Below are 21,286 nucleotides of genomic sequence, written 5' to 3' on the forward strand. Positions count from 1 at the left end.
ACCAATGAGACAACTATCCACAAAAGCCTAAAATGACACAAACATTAAAAACTATAGGTAACCGTATGACCTTCAACAATGCGCAAAGCCCATACCGCATAGTCAGAAGTTTGAAAACTAGTACACATATGATGTATATATATGAAGGCTAAAGCCCATGTGAATTTATATTGCATTCTTAGAAAATTTACTATCACATGCTTAAAAGAAGGTTGAAAACAATGAAATATGGATAACAAATTTAATAAATCACAAAATCATAGTTTTCAATTGTTTTATTTTTCTAATTCTACTTCAACTTTTTATAGATACAGTATCAAGAGGAATGATTGATTGTTGGTTGCTTAACGTCCAGTGGCAAATATTTCATGCATATTCGGGACGAGAACAAGTTAACAATAAATTCAATAGGTAGGTTGTTATAATAAAGGATGATGGTCGGGGAAATTTGGACTGCCACTGGAAAATGAGGGTATATTGGATAGAGACAGAAATTTTGCCTTGCAACAGGCCACCTACGGACCCCTTAAAGAGTTGTTGCAAGGGTTCTTAACGTGCAAAGAGCGTGGCAATCTCCTAACACGAGGCATCGGATTTAACGTCCCCCTTCTGACCGGACGTGACTGCGAACTTGATACATCCCGCACAGCCAAACGGACGCCCCACTTCGGCAAGCGTTTTACTGCCGGTCGGGAGAAGACCAAGTGACCATATTTCTATACCCCAGTCACCCTTGGGGGTTCAAGAGGAATGATATAGTCCCAGATGCTACTGACGATGTTGCTGTTATCTTGTCACCCTCAGTAATTTTTTTTATCAGGTATTGTTTTGTTTACTTAAAGATTTATGCTGAAATTGAAATGCAGAAAATTAAAATATCATTTATCAATCTCAACATTTACATTTTTTATTCTTACAAAGTATCTGAAAATATTAGTGCGACTTAAAGGAGTAGGTCCGGTGAGACCCCTTTTTGGCCCCAAAATATAACAGTTTTACAAAAATGTCAAAACGTAAACTTTTAGTCATTTAATGGATAGTTGAATGCTTCTGCTACATAAAAATGGGCTGTTTTTTTACAATACAATGCAAATATATCAGGTTGTAGTACCATTAAGTCGTGCTAAATTACTGAAATCTTCAAAATTCTATCATTTTAGTTAAATTTTAGACAGTTTCCGTGTAAAACGAAAGTGGCCGCATTCGTGTTTATCCTTAATATTGAAATGTAAGTTGTATTTTATGATAATACATAACATATATAAAGGTTGTGGATGAACACGGATGCGGCCACTTTCATTTTTTACAAAAACCATCGGAAAAGTGACGTTTTTTGGCATAATTATTGGCATAATTAAGAGATTTTTCATATTTGAGCTTAAATCGGATCGTTTGTAAATACTAAATCAGTTAAAATCTTTCACTTTAACTAATTGAATCAAGTAAAATAGACACTTCAGGGGTCGGATGGGAAATATTCTGCATATGCCCAAATTAATATTTAAATTAGGTTGAGTTGCGACGGCGGTTTCCATTGGCTGCTGAAAGGATGCATGGTGCTTTCAAACTCCCATCATCCTATGCGCCTGTATGCTGCTTCCTTTAGCATCCATATTGCACATTTCTCACTACGAAAAAGAAAAAGCTATATTTTGTCAACATTTTGATAACATATCTGAATAGAAATTGAGAGTCTTTGTACATATATATATTCTTAATTACACGCCATCGTCTTTTGGAGACGAACTAGCAAGAAAACTACGACGATAGCGTATTTTTGTGTCTGAATATTTTTGTACCAAACCAAACTTATTTCTTTAAATTTTAGATTTGTATATATTTGTAGATTATATAATTGTTGTACATAAAAAGAGACATAAAGTAGCCAGTTTAGTTTTTGTATCAATATAGATTATAGTCTTGAACTTTTAGTGTTACGGTTTCAGTGTTTTATATTGCCTGCAGTTAAATTTTTGTAGTATTAAATTTTTTTAACATATTTGGTCAATATAATTTGTGTCATACTTATATTATAGATATGTTTAACATTAATCTTGATAAAGGTTTGAGAAGCGTTTTAATTGCAGGGGATTCCAACCTGAAGCAGCTTAAACCCATGTTTGATTACCCAGTTAGAACACTGTGCATACCTGGTGCCAGAGTACAGAATGACCGGAAAGAATTCTATTCCCAACTGATGAGTGCAATGAAGACGGAAAACCCAGACGAGATTGTTCTGCATCTAGGTTCGAATGATGTTTTCGGTGATGTTGAATCAACTTTGAGGTATTTTTACAAAAACGATAATTGGTTTACGAAAGCTTAAATATAAAATTCATGAATTTATTGTTTAGCTGCACCATACGCAATTACTACTGGATACAATTATGAATGATTGCATATGTTTGCCCTCTGAAATCATATTTATCTATGATAATTATTCATTGATATTATATATAAACCCTATAAAAAAAATTCCCTTGTTTTTATGATACATCATGACATGTAATACAAGGTTACCGTAATACAATTCATGTACAATTATTGAAAGATGATCACAATTACGAAATAATTCTGAAGAAATTGATAGGACGACACTCGCCCGAAATTATATTTTAAAAAGAAACATATCAGGAAAAACATCGTCTTTTTCGGTTCATATACATGATGTCTATTATCTCGCCCAAAAAACCTTAAAACATTTTGTATGGCCCCACAAAGCTTTGACACATCTAGTTTTCTACTCTTTTCACCCTATTTATTGTCTAAAGAAAATGCGTAAACTTTATTGAAAAGTCCAGAGAACTCGGAATGAAATCTTGACCTGCAGAAAAAAAAAATAACACCATAGATAAGTGATAGGTTAACCAATAAAATTGTATTTAGTGCATGTTAGAAGGAGGAACTTATTTAAAAACAAAACAATTCCAAAAATCTTGCCTTAACACCTGGCATACATTTCGTAAGGCCAAAATAAAACATATGTCTGTTTAAGGTTACATACTTGAAATACATAGGGTAGGTATTTCGGTATTTCCATTTTATTTTACTCTTTTGAGTCATGTGTTTTTTTCTTGTCATGGTCCGAGTTGAACATGGGCCGAGTTACCTGTAAATTTAATTATTGGATTATTTCCCTTTGATATTGGTTAGAAAACATGGGGACAAAGTGTTTATTTCATCACACAAGTCGCAAATGGGCAGAGTTACCCGTAAATTTAATTATTGGATTATTTTCCTTTTATATTGGTTAGAAAACATGGGGACAGTGTGTTTATTTCATCACACAAGTCGCAAAGTTCCTTTAAACAGCTGTTATATCATGATTGTGAACATTAGGATGTATTAGGCAATTGATTTATATTTTTGGCAACACTAACTTCACCTTTATGAAGAACAATGTTAAAAATTCTTGCCAAATGATGTTAAAGGTAATTTTTTGGTGCAAATGATAAAATTTACATGTATTTTACAAATCGATGGTAAAAATTGGCCAATCATATTAATTTTTTCCCAAATTAACAGTAACCCATATTTATTTGAGATCTTTGACAAATCATGTAATTTGCTTGGCTGATTATTATGATTTAAAAGAAACATTTTTGTATAAAAAAATTCCTAGTTTCTAATGTTAAAGAATTCAGTAGATATAGCTTATTTACTGTAATGAATATGATGAATATTATTTGCCTCATGTACAAGTTTATTATTTTGTCTTTAGATCTTATAGATTCCTGATAGAGAATTTACTGCTGGAATTTAAATCGTTGCAAATAGGTATTTGTGGCATACTTCCCCGTGCAGTAAACCACTATGAAAGTACTTATTGGAACATGTCAGCATTGCCAAGACTGCAGAGAGATGTTGAGAAGTTGAACGCTGGTATACAGTCTTTAACTGGTGGTTACAGTAGATGTTTTTTTATTGATTATGCCAAGCTCTTTCAACCTGCTGTTCATCTTGGAAGGGACGGACTTCATGTTAATAGAAATGGTGCTTTTATTTTGAAGAGGACTTTAGAGAACTATTTAGCAGAGAGACAAAAGTGTGTGACATATATGAATGCAACCTTATTATCTCCTGTACAGATACCTGATGTAGAATCTTTATCACCCAAGATGACCTATGCAGAAGTGGTGAGACTATCAGTACCTTCATCTGATACAAGGAACAGACCTTTTGACAAGGTATTTGATAATTATATGTATGAATAGAAAATATGAAAGCAAATACGTATTTGTCTATCACCATCTTGCATTAGAAAGTAACATTTTATTTTCTATGATGTTTTTTAAATTGTCTCCCTGGCATTTTAATGCTGTTTATGCCTTTGAAAAAAATATAGTACATTTGTTCATAGCACATACTGATGTTCTAGATAAGAAGAATAAAATATAAGCAAATCATTGGAATGTAATGACATAAGTATTACAAAAAAAAGGATATTATTTGAATATTATCTTTTTGTAAAGTGTGTATTATACTTACATGACTTAACGCAATTGAAACTGTTCATGTAACTGATGATTTTATATTATATGTACATATATAAACATTTGCTGTTGAGAATAACATTTGAATGTTTATTACAGGATGTTGACCATCAGAATTCCTTTAGAACCCCTTCTAATAGGAAGAGATTGTGTTTAGCTGGGGCAAGAAGAACAATTAAAAGAAGAGTAAGTGAACAATTAAAATTTGTACCATTTAAAATAGAAATATATATCATTTTATGATACAAAATAAAGATAATATCATAAAATTAAAGATTCTCTATAACTTCTTATACAGCTATGATGGAACTCAATTTAATGTTATAGGATAAATTGCTAAAAGATAAAAAAAAAAAAAAAAAAAAAACAACAAAAAAACTGATTAATGGTATGTACCCTTGTTTTTTTAAGATGTAAGCCTTTAAGATTTGATGGGAAATATTCCCTCTAGATTTTCTATACACTTAACATTAGCACAGGTGATTTTCTTTTAAAAACTATGTAAAATAAATAAAGAACAGGCTTTTAAACTATATTAGAAAAAGAATTGACAGAGTTAGCATTCTAAATTTTTTATGGAACTAAACGAATAAACCAGAGGATTACTAATATCTGTCAAAAGCAAAGACAAGAGAACATCCTAAATGTTATATAACTGTATTTGTTTTCATTACCTTATTAATTTAGTCTCAGAGAAAACCAAGAGGAACTTATAAAACAGGGTTTGTTATCATTGCATTATTGTTGATTTTTTATGTGTTTTGTTATTGTAATTGCGTTTTTCGTTATAGTCTGATTTAGTTTTAAATGCACATAAATTACCATGGCATGCTTTTAAAAAGTTAACATTCAAGTTTATTTTTAAATGTTTGCATGCTTATGCATGTTTTATGCATGTTTGTGATGATGTTAAACAAATAAAAAATAAATTTCAAGGCAACAACAGTTTTAGTGTTACAAATTTTAAATACTATCATGGAGCTTTTGGTTTAAAGGAGAAGTTATATATAAGTGTGAAAACTAGTACACATATGATGTATATATGAAGGCTATAGCACGTGTGAATTTATATTGTATTCTTAGAAAATTTACTTTCACATGCTTAAAAGAAGGTTGAAAACAATGAAATATGAATAACAAATTCCATTAATCCCAAAATCACAGTTTTAAACTGTTTTATTTTTCTAATTCTACTTCAACTTTTTATAGATACAGTATAAAGAGGAATGAGATAGTCCTAGATGTTACTGATGATGTTGCTGTTATCTTGTCATCCTCAGTCATTTGTACTTTTTATCAGGTATTGTTTTGTTTACTTAAAGATTTATGCTGATATTGAAATGCAGAAAATTAAAATATCATTTATCAATTTCAACATTTACATTTTTAATTCTTTAATATAAAATATCTGTAAATATTAGTGAGACTTAAATTTTGAATTATAAGGGGAAAACATTTATAGAATATAATAGGTCAAAAGTACTATGTTGTTTGAATAAATTTGTTACTTTATCCCTTCTTGTGCATGAATTTGTAAAGTTAAGATTTTATAAAGCTTAAATTATTCATTAACCCTGTGAGATCATAGGAAATTTACTAATTATTGAACTTGAATTTTTATTTCATTGCATAAAGGCAGATATTTGATTAATTGTTGTACTTTTTTTAGACTGACACAAGAAAGCAACCTGGAGAATCCGTACAATTCAAGCAATCAAAGAAAACAGCAGTGACTAAGAAAGAAAAAAAAGTAATCTTGTTACATAGCTTCTATTCTGTAACCTGTTCAAATATTTACACCAACAAAATTTTAAAAGAATGAAAAAAGTAAATAAGTTGGTAGTGAACTAGCTTATGATATATAAACCACAAAATGTAATTACTTATTCGTATTATATTAGATTAAGATTCTTCAAACTTTATTTTTCTTTTACATGTTCTGTTCAAAGTTTCAGTTTTAACATGCACAAATTTCTAATTCATTTTATGTTTGATTATGACCTATGCTAACAGTCGTGAAGTGTTATAGAAAAATATTTTTCAACCCGTTTAAACTTCTGTTTGATGATGGGGAATTGATTTTTCCATGATAATACCTTTATCGATCACACAACATTTGAATTACAAGAATTTCATAAAAATTTTGACCGCTACAAAAAGTTTTAAAATTTGTGGCGGGAGTAGAGTTCTTACAATGGACCAGAGCGATTTATACAAGCTTGATAATGGTATTTTAAATTTTCAATAGATTGATCAGAAAAGGCACATACAATAGTGTTTTTTTTTAGTGGGTGTTTGATTTCTTTTAACCAGCGAAAGGTGTTATTAATTCATGTTTACCTACAGACATTGAAATTTCAAATCATATCAGATTGATAGATGTAATATATATCAAAGGTTGTTCATTTAAAGTTCAATATTCAATATCTTTTCAGAGCACATATAATTGTCCTGTTTGTCCAGTAACATGCTCCAGAGAAGATTTTCTGATAGACCATGTTATTTGCCGTCATGCTAAAAAAGGTTTGGTATTACCAATTCTAAGAATTTAGATATTGTGATTTTCGAATTTGATATTTTGGTATATAGAAGAAGGAATTTGGAAACCTGACTGACAATAGGCATTTTAATATTAGGTTGATATTAGGATTAGTTTAGGATTGAATGAGACTTCTCTGGGTATAATTTATCATAATTAGAACAGCAATTATAATATATTGATTAAGTACATTTTGATGATCCAAAAGAATAAGCAATTTGTCAAAGGCACTTTCCAAGTTATTAAATATATTACTGGTATTAAAACTTTAAATTCCCTATACTTAATTTGTGTTAAAAGATTGATATGTACAGTAAAATAGGATTGCTGAATGCAAATCGATATGTATATATATATGATGTATTTTTTATTCCAGGTCAAACTCACTCAGTCAAAGAAATTTCTCTTAAGGTTTGTAATGTTTTGAATTCATTATGTCTGGTGATAATCATTTGAATATGTGGTGAATCAGTTTTTTTAATTATTTTGTGCTTACTATAAGAAATGTTTGAATTATAGGTAGTTTATATATACAGAAGGAAAAAAGAAGAAATACATGTACCAATCTGACAATTTTTTACAAATTGATATATGTTTTTGAAAAACTTACTCTTTTATCTTGATAGGTACCAAAAACAGAAGAACCTGTGGAGGAGCTGAGGAGTTCCTTTGATGAGAATGACAAAGACATACATGACATAGAATATGTTAGTGTAAACATAGGTAAGAGTGTTATCATTTTTAAATGTGTTGGATGGCATAATCTTTTCAACTACATATAATATTGCAATAGATTTAGTGAAAATGAAATAGTTTGGGCTTCACTTGTGCATTTTGTCTATCTAATTACCTTTTAAATTAGATTGCTGTTGTATTTTTCCCTTGTGTACAGATTCATTTTAAGCCAAAGTGGAACATTTATGCTTTGTTAATGATGTATTAAGTATGTGCTATGTACCTATTTCAGCTTTGTTTTTTTTTAACCACACTACTTCTAGTCCTATATTGATTATATAGTTCTGAAACCATAAGTCCATTATTGTTACAGAGAGTTATGAAGGGGATTGTATTATTCCATCAAGAACAGAATTTGAAGAGAGTGATGAACTGGAGTGTAGCAGTCCAACAATAGAATTTGCAGAGATTGGTGAAACAGAGTGTAGCATTCCAACAATAGAATTTGCAGAGATTGGTGAAACAGAGTTTAGTATTCCACCAACAATAGAACTTGCAGAAACTGATGAAATGGAGTCTTGTAGTCCAATAAGAATAGAGTTTCCACTACCAACTCTGAAGGTTTTGGCAAGCAAATGTTGGAAGAACTTTAAAAGTTTTATCCTGCATCTCTGTGGGGACGTTGAAATGAATCCGGGACCAACAATGGTAAATGTAAAATATATTTATATTACTTGATTTTTAAACATAATGTCCCTTTACGACAATTTAACTAAAAACAATCTTTGACTATAAAATGTACAGGATGATAATCATGAAGAATACAACAACTTCCTAAAATAAAAAGCAGACAGCAGATGCCAAATAATTTATGTTTTTTATGATGTAACAGAACATGTATGTAATACAGTAATACATGTTGCATAGATCCATATATTTTTTATGAAGTGATTTTCAGGTATATTAACTTCTATAACTATTTATTTATTATATATGCTTTTATATTCTTTCAGCTTACATGCAAGTGGGAACAGTGTACAGAGAACAAGTTCACTGATGTTCGACTGTTAGCCCAGCATGTGATTTCACACATTTCTCCTGGAATTGTGTGCCAATGGGAAGAATGTGTATATTGTTGTCGGAATGATCAACACAAACTGGAAAGTCATGTGCTAAAACATATATACTTGGTAAATATCTCAACAGAAGTTATATATAGAATTAAAAAAGATGTATAATTGCCAATGTGACAACTGCAGGTCACCATATGACCTTCAAGAATGAGCAAAAACCAAATCATAGAGTAAGTTATGTAAGGCCAAAAGTGAACAGTATATAACAACTCAAACAAGAAAACATACAGCAATAACGTCCAACAATGAATTGCTGGCTGATGCCAAACCCAACACTACCCTCTCCCCTTTAACTGTGGTATAACAGTACAACATCAGAACAATCTATAAGCAACAGTGGAAAAGAACTTAACTCATCAGATTAATGCAAAGCCCAAAAAACTGACAAAAATACAAATAACACAAAGTATAGATCTGAGAGTACTCACAGTTACTGAAAACTAGTTCAAAGCTTAAGGGCCTTAAATTCTTACTGGCATGAAGAGGTTAGGTGAGGTGCTGTGATTTCAAAGCCAAAAACAATAGAAAAACATGGACATAAGGACTAAGTGCAATCACTAGTTTCTCAAGCGATTTTATAGGGAAAAGAAAAAAGATGAAAAGAACATCATAATTTTACCCAAATGAAAAAAAGAAAGTATCTTTGTATGGCATGAGGCTGATAGTTATGTCTCATTGTTGGATATTGTATTATATATAGTACCATGTAAATTGTACCAATTTCCTTTAAATGATGCATATAAATTGATTTAATTTATAGGAACAGTTTGCTTTTCATTCAATTGAAGAATGGGGAAGAGCACTTCCTTCAGGGCAGTTTTCAGAGACTTGTACAGATCTTCACTTGTGTCCTCCAAATTTGGTAAGGTTATTTCCATTTCAGCCTAATATAAAACTTATAAACCTTTTCTTTTGCACAAGCATTTAACATTACATGTTTTATATCAATTTCTTATTTATTAGTATTTCAAATATGTAGTATGATTGACAATGAGACAACTATCAAACAGAGTCAAAAGATGTTGATTTCAGCAATTATGTGTCGCTACAATCTTCAACAATGAGCAATACCTCAATCATATATTCAACTTTAAAGGCCACAACATTAAACATGTGAAATTAAAAAACGTTCTGATATATGACAAAATCTATTGTTTACAGTATATAGAAATATGAAGATGTGGTAACATTGCCATTGAGACAAATCAAAATGGCCACTAGAGATGGATAGCTATAGAAAATTAAAAACTATAGGTTAACCAATAGGTTTCAACAGCCAGCCATTATTATATTTTATTTATCATTGGTATGCCTAAATGTTTATTACAGCTAATTTCCTATTGCATGTAAAGCAAAACCTTGGTTGGCTTGCTTGTTTTGTTTATATAATTGTTTATACAGACTTTGTAAATAAGATTAACATCTTTAAACAATATATATAGGCAGAGTTTAACCTGTATATATAATTTTTGAATTTAATTGGGTGTTATCCTAATGATTGTACAATATAGAAACAAAGCAAGCAAGCTAACTAAAATCTTGCATTACATGCTTTAGGAAATTAGCTGTAATGTCCTTCACAATAGACATGATAGAAAATAAAACTGCTATCAAGGACGCACTTGTGTTAATACAATATCACAAATTTGCATTATAAGATGTCTCAAATAATAAAAACAAATACAATAAGTAACAATGTGCACATATATTTTTTCATACCTATTTTTGTTGCAGAAGATGAAGTTAAATCTCCCACTGTTAGATGAAGAATTCAGTATGCCTTCTCAGTACCCATATACTGTTAGAGATCATCAGCATTTTCTACTACAATTAAAGACAAAAAATCCAGAAAATTATGAAAGATTACTGTCTGTCTTTCATCAAAAGGTTGAAACCATGAGTGAAGATACTACAGCCAGTCAATCCGGAACTGAGCCCTCAACTTCCACCAGTGGTAATAATACAACAGAGCTGACAATCCAGGGAATTGATCCATTGGCTATCTTGAACTCTAACATGACACGCTCAAGTCAACATGTAATTGTGACAAACCGTCCTGAGCTGACCAGTACCAATCAGAGTACAGTAAAATTTAGACTCCAAGATGAAACAGAAATAGTAACAAGGAAGTATATCTCAGGCAATTCTAAGAAGAGAAAACATGCAGCCTCAAGCAGTCAAAAGTTTAATGATGAAAACATGACCGGAAATGATCTTATAACAAACTTAAATATATGTAGACAGGCTATTTTGGTGGAACATAATATAATCACCAAAATGCAAGATATGAAATTTCTTGATCCAAAGAATAAATTTCTTTCGTCATTTGAGGAAGCTGCTATTAATATGTCAACTTATCCAGACTGCTCTGAAGGAGTTTTCATTTTTTCTATCTTTGATATTGAGATTGAAAATCACAATGCTCCGGTACATTATATACGATACATAGAATCCGGATATTACAAACATTTCATGGAAGAGACTTTTCTTGAGGTAATATGTCAAACCTTGGGAATTCTGCAAGATAATGTATTTTTATGCAACATATTAACTGGTGGAGATCAGCAGAGAATGCTTATTGGAAAGAAAAACAAGGACTTAAGAAAATCTAGAATACGCCCTGACAAAATTTATGGCAACAATTTAAAGAGCTTAAAATCTAGAAGACAACAGTTGTGTGAAAAAGTTAAAGACTTTTGTGACATTGAACTAACTGCTTGCTTTGTGCACACTGCTAGGCATGGTTATAAAGTAAACATAGATTCAGATGCTGGTGATGGTCTTTACTTTTCATCTAACAATGAACTATTCCACACAGAAACCATTCAGAACAAGATACTTCATTACCCAGAAGTGAAAAATGCAGAAGTTAGTGAAAAATTCTCAGATGACTTTATGAAGCCTCTCCCTGCTTGTGATGTGAATAATCTATGTTATAAAAGTTGCATGATTAACTTTCTATCAAATGATCACAACAGATTCCTTGGAAATGAAAATTTACGCTATCCATACAGATTTTCAACCAGTCCAAAGGCCACTTCTCTGAGAAATCGTGTATTGTACTTGTACAAAAATCATCAGCTGAATGAACTTAAGATCATTTACTCATCTTTCCAACAGGTAGACCAGAATCAAGAAATCATTAATAACGAAAATATGATTGATTCCAATGGAGAACCTAAAACCAAAAGAACAAGGACATTTATTCCACGGAAGAAAATTCTGACAAAAGAAATGGCTTTGCAGACTATTACAGGACAAGATGTGGAAAATATGTTCAAAAAAGTAAACTTATATGATAACTACAAAAAAAATCTTTTACAGAACAGAAGTTTTATTATCCAGGTTTACGATGACGTGAAAGTTATTGCAATTATGAATGATTATGATGATGAAAGTGGAGAATTTAGGAGCTCTGATTATGTTAAAACATCAAGGGATCTTTTCGAAAATGGTTATTTTTACACTTGCACCTGTCGTATCTATTGCACCTTATTGGAATCCCTGGATAACGATATGCAACAGTATGATGCTCTGGATGAAAATGGTATTAAATGCATGCATTGTCGTTTTTTGCATCAAGAGGTATCACCAAACTTGCACAGGGATGAACAAGCAACCTTAACAAATATTCAAGAAGTCATCCAAAATGCTCTGTTATATAAGGATAGGAAAATTATTGAATTGCCAACTGCAAGACCAGGAACAAAAAAGTTTTCAATTTTGATAGATGATGACATTTCAATAGTTCACTTGACATTCAATTCACGTCTTCAGCGGTATGTTGTTTCCTGTTTAAATGGATTATGTAAAAGTAAAAAAGGTTGCAAGAAAAATGTTGACTGTCTTAACACTGATCAAAACTTATGTGCTCACTTGTCTGAACTGAAGAAGGCTCCTCATTTTTGGACAGAATTTATCAAACCTGAAGCTGCAGTGAATACTGAAAATGATGAGAATATTCAGCTTATTGACCAGGAAATTGAAGAAATTACTGGCAATGACATAGAAGAAGAAATTCCGGTTCTGAATCCAAGCGACTCTAATTTTGATGTGACTAGTGGACTTTGGTCATTTCCTTGCGTAAGTCGTCATAAACCACGGAAACAACAAGATCCCAATCTAGTTCAAAATATACAACAACGTTATATATTGGGTGCTCTTAATTTGAACAATGTTGAAAATGGATGCATCAAAGGTCAACATCTTATTCCAGATATTCCAACTTCAGGTTGTCCATGTGGTGCAGGCTGGACAAGTAATCAGCAGCTAAATGGTGTAACTACATTTTCAAGAGTACTCACTGTCTTTACAAAAATAGCACCAGTACAGTGTCAGGTTTATAGCAGAAGCTGTGTAAATGAAGCATCACCATGTAAAAAAGACTGGGATGAAGGAGATAAAGAATGCATACATGTAGTTACTCGAGATACTGCAGCTGGAGATGAAATTGGTTGGGCATTTGTAAACCAGGTTTTGTCTACTAAAATAACCTTTTCACCGTTCTGTGATTTAAAAACTAAAGACTACAAAGAATGCAATCCTAATTTCAGGTCATTTATGGATTCATCTGTATTTATAAAGTGGTGGTTTAGTTGGGCATCAAATATGAAGATTGACTTTAGGAAACCTTGTCCTATCTGCAAATTTAGACCTAAACAACTTGCCTGTGATGGAACGAAAGTTGGTATTGGATTCAGACATGCTTCTTTTGAGGAAATAAGTAAACCAGATAATCCTAACAATATACTGCCTACATTACATCGTAGAATGGCCAGATGCTTCCTTTTTGACAGAGTTGGAGATAAAGAACAACTTACTACCGCTAGACACCATTTGAACTACTTAGCAAAGTTAAATCTTGATAAAATTCCACCGCAAGAAATATTGTCTGGTGAAGATACTCAGCAGAGAGACAACATACTACTAGAAATATTAGACAACTCTGTAAGGCCTTCTTTCGGACGCTTTCTTAATGACATGCCTGACGTGGAAAAGATATCTTATGCCCTCATACTACATATGCTTTGCACTACTGCACCAGTTATCAGTTTAATTCCATATTCTTACTTGAATGATCTGACTGAGTTATTAGACCACATTAGTGGCATTAATATAAATGCAGCTGGAAATGGCTTTTACAACAGAAAAATGTATGAAATGAGAGAGTATGCTCCGGAATTGAGAGATTTGATTGCTTCATCCATGCTTAGTCATGCCGATCCTCAAGGAAATAATTTTATTCCGGATGATATCATTGCATTCATTCGATATTTGATCAAATGTATTGCAGACATGGAGATTACGCAACCAGATCCAGCAAATCCACAACAGGGAACATATAACCCAGCTAAGTATGGAAGAGCTTACTACTTTTCAGAAACAGGTGAAAAACTGCGCCCTGTTAGAAAATTTACCATTGATGGTGAGAAGAGAAAAAACCCAGCATATGATGACCCACCTCTTCCCCATGACAACTGTGAGAAATATTTTTCCAAAACTCAAATTTCAGCAAGAGGTACTTCAACATTATTTTTATGGTTTTGTCCAAGTCATGGTCACTGTTATGGGTTTCACATGACCAATGCAGAAGGCAGAAAAGATCCATCAGCCTCCCTTTACTCACATTTGGAGCATCCACCAACAGATATCTTCTATGATTTTGCATGTAATCTACAAGAGTATTGCCTAAACAGAGAAAGTGGCTACTACCGATGTGTTCGTTTCTTCCATGATATTTTCCATGGGTATTCTCATAAATGCTCATGTGCCTACAGATCTTCAAGACTCCAAGGATTTGACACAATAAACTCTGAAATATGTGAACAATTCAATAGCTTTATCCAATGTATAAAGTCATCAGCACGGCAAATGACCCAGGAACATTTTTGTTTTTATCTACAGTTTTTTTTACATGAATGGAATGAGAGAAAAAGGGAAAAATATCAGAAACGAATTGCAGTGGCAGTTGCTGGAGCTCCATAACTACAAACAATATCCATTTTAGTCATCAAAATGTAATACCAAATAATTTAAGTTTATGAATCTCTCTTTGTTATAAGTCCTTTAATAATTATTATAGTGTCATATATTTTTGTAGTTTTTTTAAATGCCCCTTAGTAGTAAAGTGTTTTATGTTTTGGTTGAATCTCCCTTAGTTTTATAAAGTAAAATATTTTTTGTCAAATCTCTTTGTATGTAGTCCCTTTATATCATTGTGTCATATATTTTTGTATTTTTTTAAAAGCCCCTAAGTATTAAAGTGTTATATGTTTATGTTAAATCTCCCTCAGTATTATAAAGTAAACTATTTTAAGTTAAATCTCTCTTTGTTTGTTAAAAGTCCCTCAATAGCATAATGTCCTACATTTCTTGGTTAAACCTCTCTTTGTTTGTTTAAAGTTCCTTAATATCATAGTGTTATATTTTAAGTTAATTATCCTGTAGTTTGTTTAAAGTCCCTTAGTAGCATAGTGTCATATTTAAATTGAAATCTCCTGTAGTTTGTTAAAAGTCCCTTCTGTAGTTTGTAAAAAGTCCCTTAGTAGCAAAGTGTCATACTTTAAGTGAAATCTCTTGTAGTTTGTCAAAAGTCCCTTCTGTAATTTGTTAATAGTCCCGTAGTAGCATAGTGTCATATTTTAAGTGAAATCTCCTGTAGTTTGTCAAAAGTCCCTTCTGTAGTTTGTTAAAAGTCCCTTAGTAGCATAGTGTCATACTTTAAGTGTCATTTTTTAAGTTATATCTTCTGTAGTTTGTTAAAAGCCCTTTATAGTTCCTTGGTAGCAAAGTGTCATATTTTAAGTTATATCTTCTGTAATTAGTTAAAAGTTCCTTCTGTAGTTTGTTAAAAGTTCCTTAGTAGCATAGTGTCATATTTTAAGTTAATTATCCAGTAGTTTGTTAAAAGTCCCTTAGTAGCATAGTGTCATATTTTAAGTTATATCTTCTGTAGTTTGTTCAAAGTTCCTTAGTAGCATAGTGTCATATTTTAAGTTATATCTTGTGTAGTTTGTTAAAAGCCCTTTAAAGTTCTTTGTAGCAAAGTGTCATATTTTAAGTTATATCTTCTGTAGTTTGTTAAAAGTCCCTTCTGTAGTTTGTTAAAAGCCCTTTAAAGTCCCTTAGTAGCATAGTGTCATACTTTAAGTGTCATTTTTTAAGTTATATCTTCTGTATTTAGTTAAAAGTCCCTTCTGTAGTTTGTTAAAAGTTTCTTAGTAGCATAGTGTCATATTATAAGTTACATCTTCTGTAGTTTGTTAAAAGTCCCTTCTGTAGTTTGTTAAAAGTTCCTTAGTAGCATAGTGTCATATTTTAAGTTAGTTATCCCGTAGTTTGATAAAGTCCCTTAGTAGTATAGTGTCATATTTTAAGTTATATCTTGTGTAGTTTGTTAAAAGCCCTTTAAAGTTCCTTGGTAGCAAAGTGTCATATTTTAAGTTATATCTTCTGTAATTTATAGTTAAAAGTCCCTTCTGTAGTTTGTTAACTGTTCCTTAGTAGCATAGTGTCATATTTTAAGTTATATCTTCTGTAGTTTGTTAAAAGTCTCTTCTGTAGTTTTTTAATCTGTAGTTTGTTAAAAGTCCCTTCTGTAGTTTGTTAAAAGTTTCTTAGTAGCATAGTGTCATATTTTAAGTTAGTTATTCCGTAGTTTGTTAAAAGTCCCTTAGTAGTATAGTGTCAATTTTTAAGTTATATCTTCTGTTGTTTGTCAAAGGTCCCTTCTGTAATTTGTTAAAAGTTCCCTAGTAGCATAGTGTCATATTTTAAGTTATATCTTGTGTAGTTTGTTAAAAGCCCTTTAAAGTTCCTTGGTAGCAAAGTGTCATATTTTAAGTTATATCTTCTGTAATTAGTTAAAAGTCCCTTCTGTAGTTTGTTAAAAGTTCCTTAGTAGCATAGTGTCATATTTAAAGTTAGTTATCCCGTAGTTTGTTAAAAGTCCCTTAGTAGTATAGTGTCATATTTTAAGTGAAATCTCCTGTAGTTTGTCAAAAGTCCCTTCTGTAGTTTGTTAAAAGTCCCTTAGTAGCATAGTGTCATACTTTAAGTGTCATTTTTTAAGTTATATCTTCTGTAGTTTGTCAAAGTCCCTTCTGTAGTTTGTTAAAAGTTTCTTAGTAGCATAGTGTCATATTATAAGTTATATCTTCTGTAGTTTGTTAAAAGTTCCTTAGTAGCATAGTGTCATATTTTAAGTTAGTTATCCCGTAGTTTGATAAAGTCCCTTAGTAGTATAGTGTCATATTTTAAGTTATATCTTGTGTAGTTTGTTAAAAGCCCTTTAAAGTTCCTTGGTAGCAAAGTGTCATATTTTAAGTTATATCTTCTGTAATTTATAGTTAAAAGTCCCTTCTGTAGTTTGTTAACTGTTCCTTAGTAGCATAGTGTCATATTTTAAGTTATATCTTCTGTAGTTTGTTAAAAGTCCCTTCTGTAGTTTTTTAATCTGTAGTTTGTTAAAAGTCCCTTCTGTAGTTTGTTAAAAGTTTCTTAGTAGCATAGTGTCATATTTTAAGTTAGTTATTCCGTAGTCTGTTAAAAGTCCCTTAGTAGTATAGTGTCAATTTTTAAGTTATATCTTCTGTTGTTTGTCAAAGGTCCCTTCTGTAATTTGTTAAAAGTTCCCTAGTAGCATAGTGTCATATTTTAAGTTATATCTTGTGTAGTTTGTTAAAAGCCCTTTAAAGTTCCTTGGTAGCAAAGTGTCATATTTTAAGTTATATCTTCTGTAATTAGTTAAAAGTCCCTTCTGTAGTTTGTTAAAAGTCCCTTCTGTAGTTTGTTAAAAGTCCCTTCTGTAGTTTGTTAAAAGTCCCTTAGTAGCATAGTGTCATACTTTAAGTGTCATTTTTTAAGTTATATCTTCTGTAGTTTGTCAAAGTCCCTTCTGTAATTTGTTAAAAGTTCCTTAGTAGCATAGCGTCATATTTTAAGTTATATCTTGTGTAGTTTGTTAAAAGCCCTTTAAAGTTCCTTGTAGCAAAGTGTCATATTTTAAGTTATATCTTCTGTAGTTTGTTAAAAGTTCCTTAGTAGCATAGTGTCATATTTAAAGTTAGTTATCCCGTAGTTTGTTAAAAGTCCCTTAGTAGTATAGTGTCATATTTTAAGTTATATCTTTTGTAGTTTGTTAAAAGTCCCTTAGTAGCATAGTGTCCATATTTTAAGTTATATCTTCTGTAGTTTGTTAAAAGTCCCTTAGTAGCATAGTGTCCCATATTTTAAGTTATATCTTCTGTAGTTTGTTAAAAGTCCCTTAGTAGCATAGTGTCCATATTTTAAGTTATATCTTCTGTAGTTTGTTAAAAGTCCCTTAGTAGCATAGTGTCCCATATTTTAAGTTATATCTTCTGTAGTTTGTTAAAAGTCCCTTAGTAGCATAGTGTCCATATTTTAAGTTATATCTTCTGTAATTAGTTAAAAGTCCCTTCTGTAGTTTGTTAAAAGTCCCTTCTGTAGTTTGTTAAAAGTCCCTTCTGTAGTTTGTTAAAAGTCCCTTAGTAGCATAGTGTCATACTTTAAGTGTCATTTTTTAAGTTATATCTTCTGTAGTTTGTCAAAGTCCCTTCTGTAATTTGTTAAAAGTTCCTTAGTAGCATAGCGTCATATTTTAAGTTATATCTTGTGTAGTTTGTTAAAAGCCCTTTAAAGTTCCTTGTAGCAAAGTGTCATATTTTAAGTTATATCTTCTGTAGTTTGTTAAAAGTTCCTTAGTAGCATAGTGTCATATTTAAAGTTAGTTATCCCGTAGTTTGTTAAAAGTCCCTTAGTAGTATAGTGTCATATTTTAAGTTATATCTTTTGTAGTTTGTTAAAAGTCCCTTAGTAGCATAGTGTCCATATTTTAAGTTATATCTTCTGTAGTTTGTTAAAAGTCCCTTAGTAGCATAGTGTCCCATATTTTAAGTTATATCTTCTGTAGTTTGTTAAAAGTCCCTTAGTAGCATAGTGTCCATATTTTAAGTTATATCTTCTGTAGTTTGTTAAAAGTCCCTTAGTAGCATAGTGTCCCATATTTTAAGTTATATCTTCTGTAGTTTGTTAAAAGTCCCTTAGTAGCATAGTGTCCATATTTTAAGTTATATCTTCTGTAGTTTGTTAAAAGTCCCTTAGTAGCATAGTGTCCCATATTTTAAGTTATATCTTCTGTAGTTTGTTAAAAGTCCCTTAGTAGCATAGTGTCCATATTTTAAGTTATATCTTCTGTAGTTTGTTAAAAGTCCCTTAGTAGCATAGTGTCCCATATTTTAAGTTATATCTTCTGTAGTTTGTTAAAAGTCCCTTAGTAGCATAGTGTCCATTTTTTAAGTTATATCTTCTGTAGTTTGTTAAAAGTTCCTTAGTAGCATAGTGTCATATTTTAAGTTAGTTATCCAGTAGTTTGTTAAAAGTCCCTTAGTAGCATAGTGTCAATTTTTAAGTTATATCTTCTGTAGTTTGTCAACGTCCCTTCTGTAATTTGTTAAAAGTTCTTTAGTAGCATAGTGTCATATTTTTAGTTATATCTTCTGTAGTTTGTTTAAAGTCCCTAGGTAGCATAGTGTCATATTTTAAGTTATATCTTCTGTAGTTTGTTAAAAGTCCCTTAGTATCATAGTGTCCATATTTTAAGTTATATCTTCTGTAGTTTGTTAAAAGTCCCTTAGTAAACTTTTTATATAAGTATATATAGTATGTGATTATGGTATCCTGAATAGAATCAAGGATGGATGGTGGAGGGTTTACAATACTAGAGTATCTGCAAGTTAATTTCTGCTGGACAGCAAGGTGCGTCTTTAACACACCAGCAGTTTTCACTGCTCAGATCCTTAAACTGCAGGTAGACGATACAGTATTGTGGGGTTATAAAATAGTTTTTTGTGGTTTTTTTTTCAAATATACTGTTTTATTTGAATGTACTATTATTGATGAAATCTTTTTTATATCTTTTTATTGTATAGATTTTTTTTTAAATACTGTGAAAGTGATATAATCAGTTTGTCTAATGAAATATATTCATATTTCACCATAAGGTATTACCTGATGTTATATATATAAAAACATTTCTTCAAATACTGCATACTCAATTTCAAATGAAAATATAACAAGTCTGACAATTACTTGCACTATAATTATTACTGAAATAAAAATCTTCCACAGTATTTAAAAGGGGTTTTGAGTTTTTAAAGTTTATGTACCACTTTACTGAAAAACATGTTACTATTTACAGGTTATAGATTATAAAGTACCATTAATAACCAGAACCTTTATTTGATTAAAAAACTAAAACCCCTTAGAATATTATGAGTGGCTGCTGTAATATTTGATCAGTATACACCATATGTTTTTATGGGTTTTGGTAGAATCTACAAGCTGCATCTAATATAAAGATGGTTCAACTGTACAAGTATGTATCCAAAAACAATTCCAATCAATAAAGTTGGTTGATTATAAATATACATGTATGAAAATTTGGAAACCTGGTCGTGATAAACCAGTATGAAATAAGAAATATTTAAAAAAAAAAAAAACAATTAGTGATGTAGGGTCATATTGTTCAATTCAAAGTCTATCTAAAGGGGATTTTCAGTAATGTTGCTACACAAAAAAGCTTCATTATTTTCAAATCAAATGCAATAAAAATATATATATCAGTCTAGATGGCCTAGTGGTCCAGAGTGATGGATAATGTGCAAGCAATGCTGTTCTGCCTTGATGTCCCAATAGAATAAGGTTCTTATACCAATGAGATGAGTATACACCCTTTATAACATTCATACATCAATGAGACAGGGTTAATCAATGGCTATAAACCCTATACAAGGTTCATGCATGAATAAGACGGAATTATTGATAGGTACACACCCTTTATAACGTTCATACATCAATGAGACAGGGTTAATCAATGGCTTCAATCCTATATAAGGTTCATATATCAATGAGACAAAACTTTTGAGGGGTATAAACCCTATTTAAGGTTCATATATCAATGAGACAAAAGTTCTTCGATGGGTATAAACCCCATATAAGGTTCATACATTAATGGAACACAGTTATTTGGGGGAGACAAAGTTATTTGATGGGTACATTCCCTATATAAACAGGCATATATACATCAAGGAGATCGAGTAATTTAATGGGTATAAATCCTATATAAGGTTCATACACCAATGAGACAGTTCTTCAATGGGGATAAAACCTTTATAATGTCCATACATCAATGGAACACAGTTATTCAGGGGAATATACATCAAGGTGACAAAGTTCTTCGATGGGTATATTCCCTATATACCGTGCATATATCAAGGAGATCGAGTAATTCAATGGGTTTAAACCCTATATAAGGTTTATACATCAAGTAGACAAAGTTATTCAATGGGTATAAACACTATATAACGTTCTTACATCAATAAGACGGAGTTGTTCAATGGGTATAAACCCTATATAAGGTTCATACA

At 31.2% G+C, this 21,286-nt stretch overlaps 1 protein-coding gene across 2 annotated transcripts; it reads left to right on the forward strand.

The window, feature by feature from the left end:
- The first annotated feature begins 1,461 nt into the window (after positions 1 to 1,461).
- Positions 1,462 to 20,127, forward strand: LOC139495790 (uncharacterized). Of its 2 annotated transcripts, XR_011657467.1 has the most exons (14): positions 1,462 to 2,286; positions 3,722 to 4,187; positions 4,593 to 4,679; positions 5,181 to 5,215; positions 5,703 to 5,793; positions 6,163 to 6,243; positions 6,929 to 7,016; positions 7,409 to 7,443; positions 7,659 to 7,755; positions 8,081 to 8,415; positions 8,721 to 8,897; positions 9,601 to 9,702; positions 10,575 to 19,126; positions 19,431 to 20,127. XR_011657467.1 is itself a non-coding variant. In XM_071284163.1 (13 exons), exons 1-13 carry the CDS (start codon positions 2,039 to 2,041, stop codon positions 14,823 to 14,825), a joined length of 6,093 nt encoding a protein of 2,030 aa, XP_071140264.1. In that variant the 5' UTR covers positions 1,462 to 2,038; the 3' UTR covers positions 14,826 to 20,127. The 2 variants fall into 2 exon arrangements, 1 of the variants encoding a protein (XP_071140264.1); XM_071284163.1 differs by having other exon boundaries at positions 10,575 to 20,127.
- The last annotated feature ends 1,159 nt before the right edge of the window (positions 20,128 to 21,286 follow it).

This window comes from Mytilus edulis, chromosome 11, assembly GCF_963676685.1.
Source record: "Mytilus edulis chromosome 11, xbMytEdul2.2, whole genome shotgun sequence".
Lineage (NCBI taxonomy): Eukaryota > Metazoa > Mollusca > Bivalvia > Mytilida > Mytilidae > Mytilus > Mytilus edulis.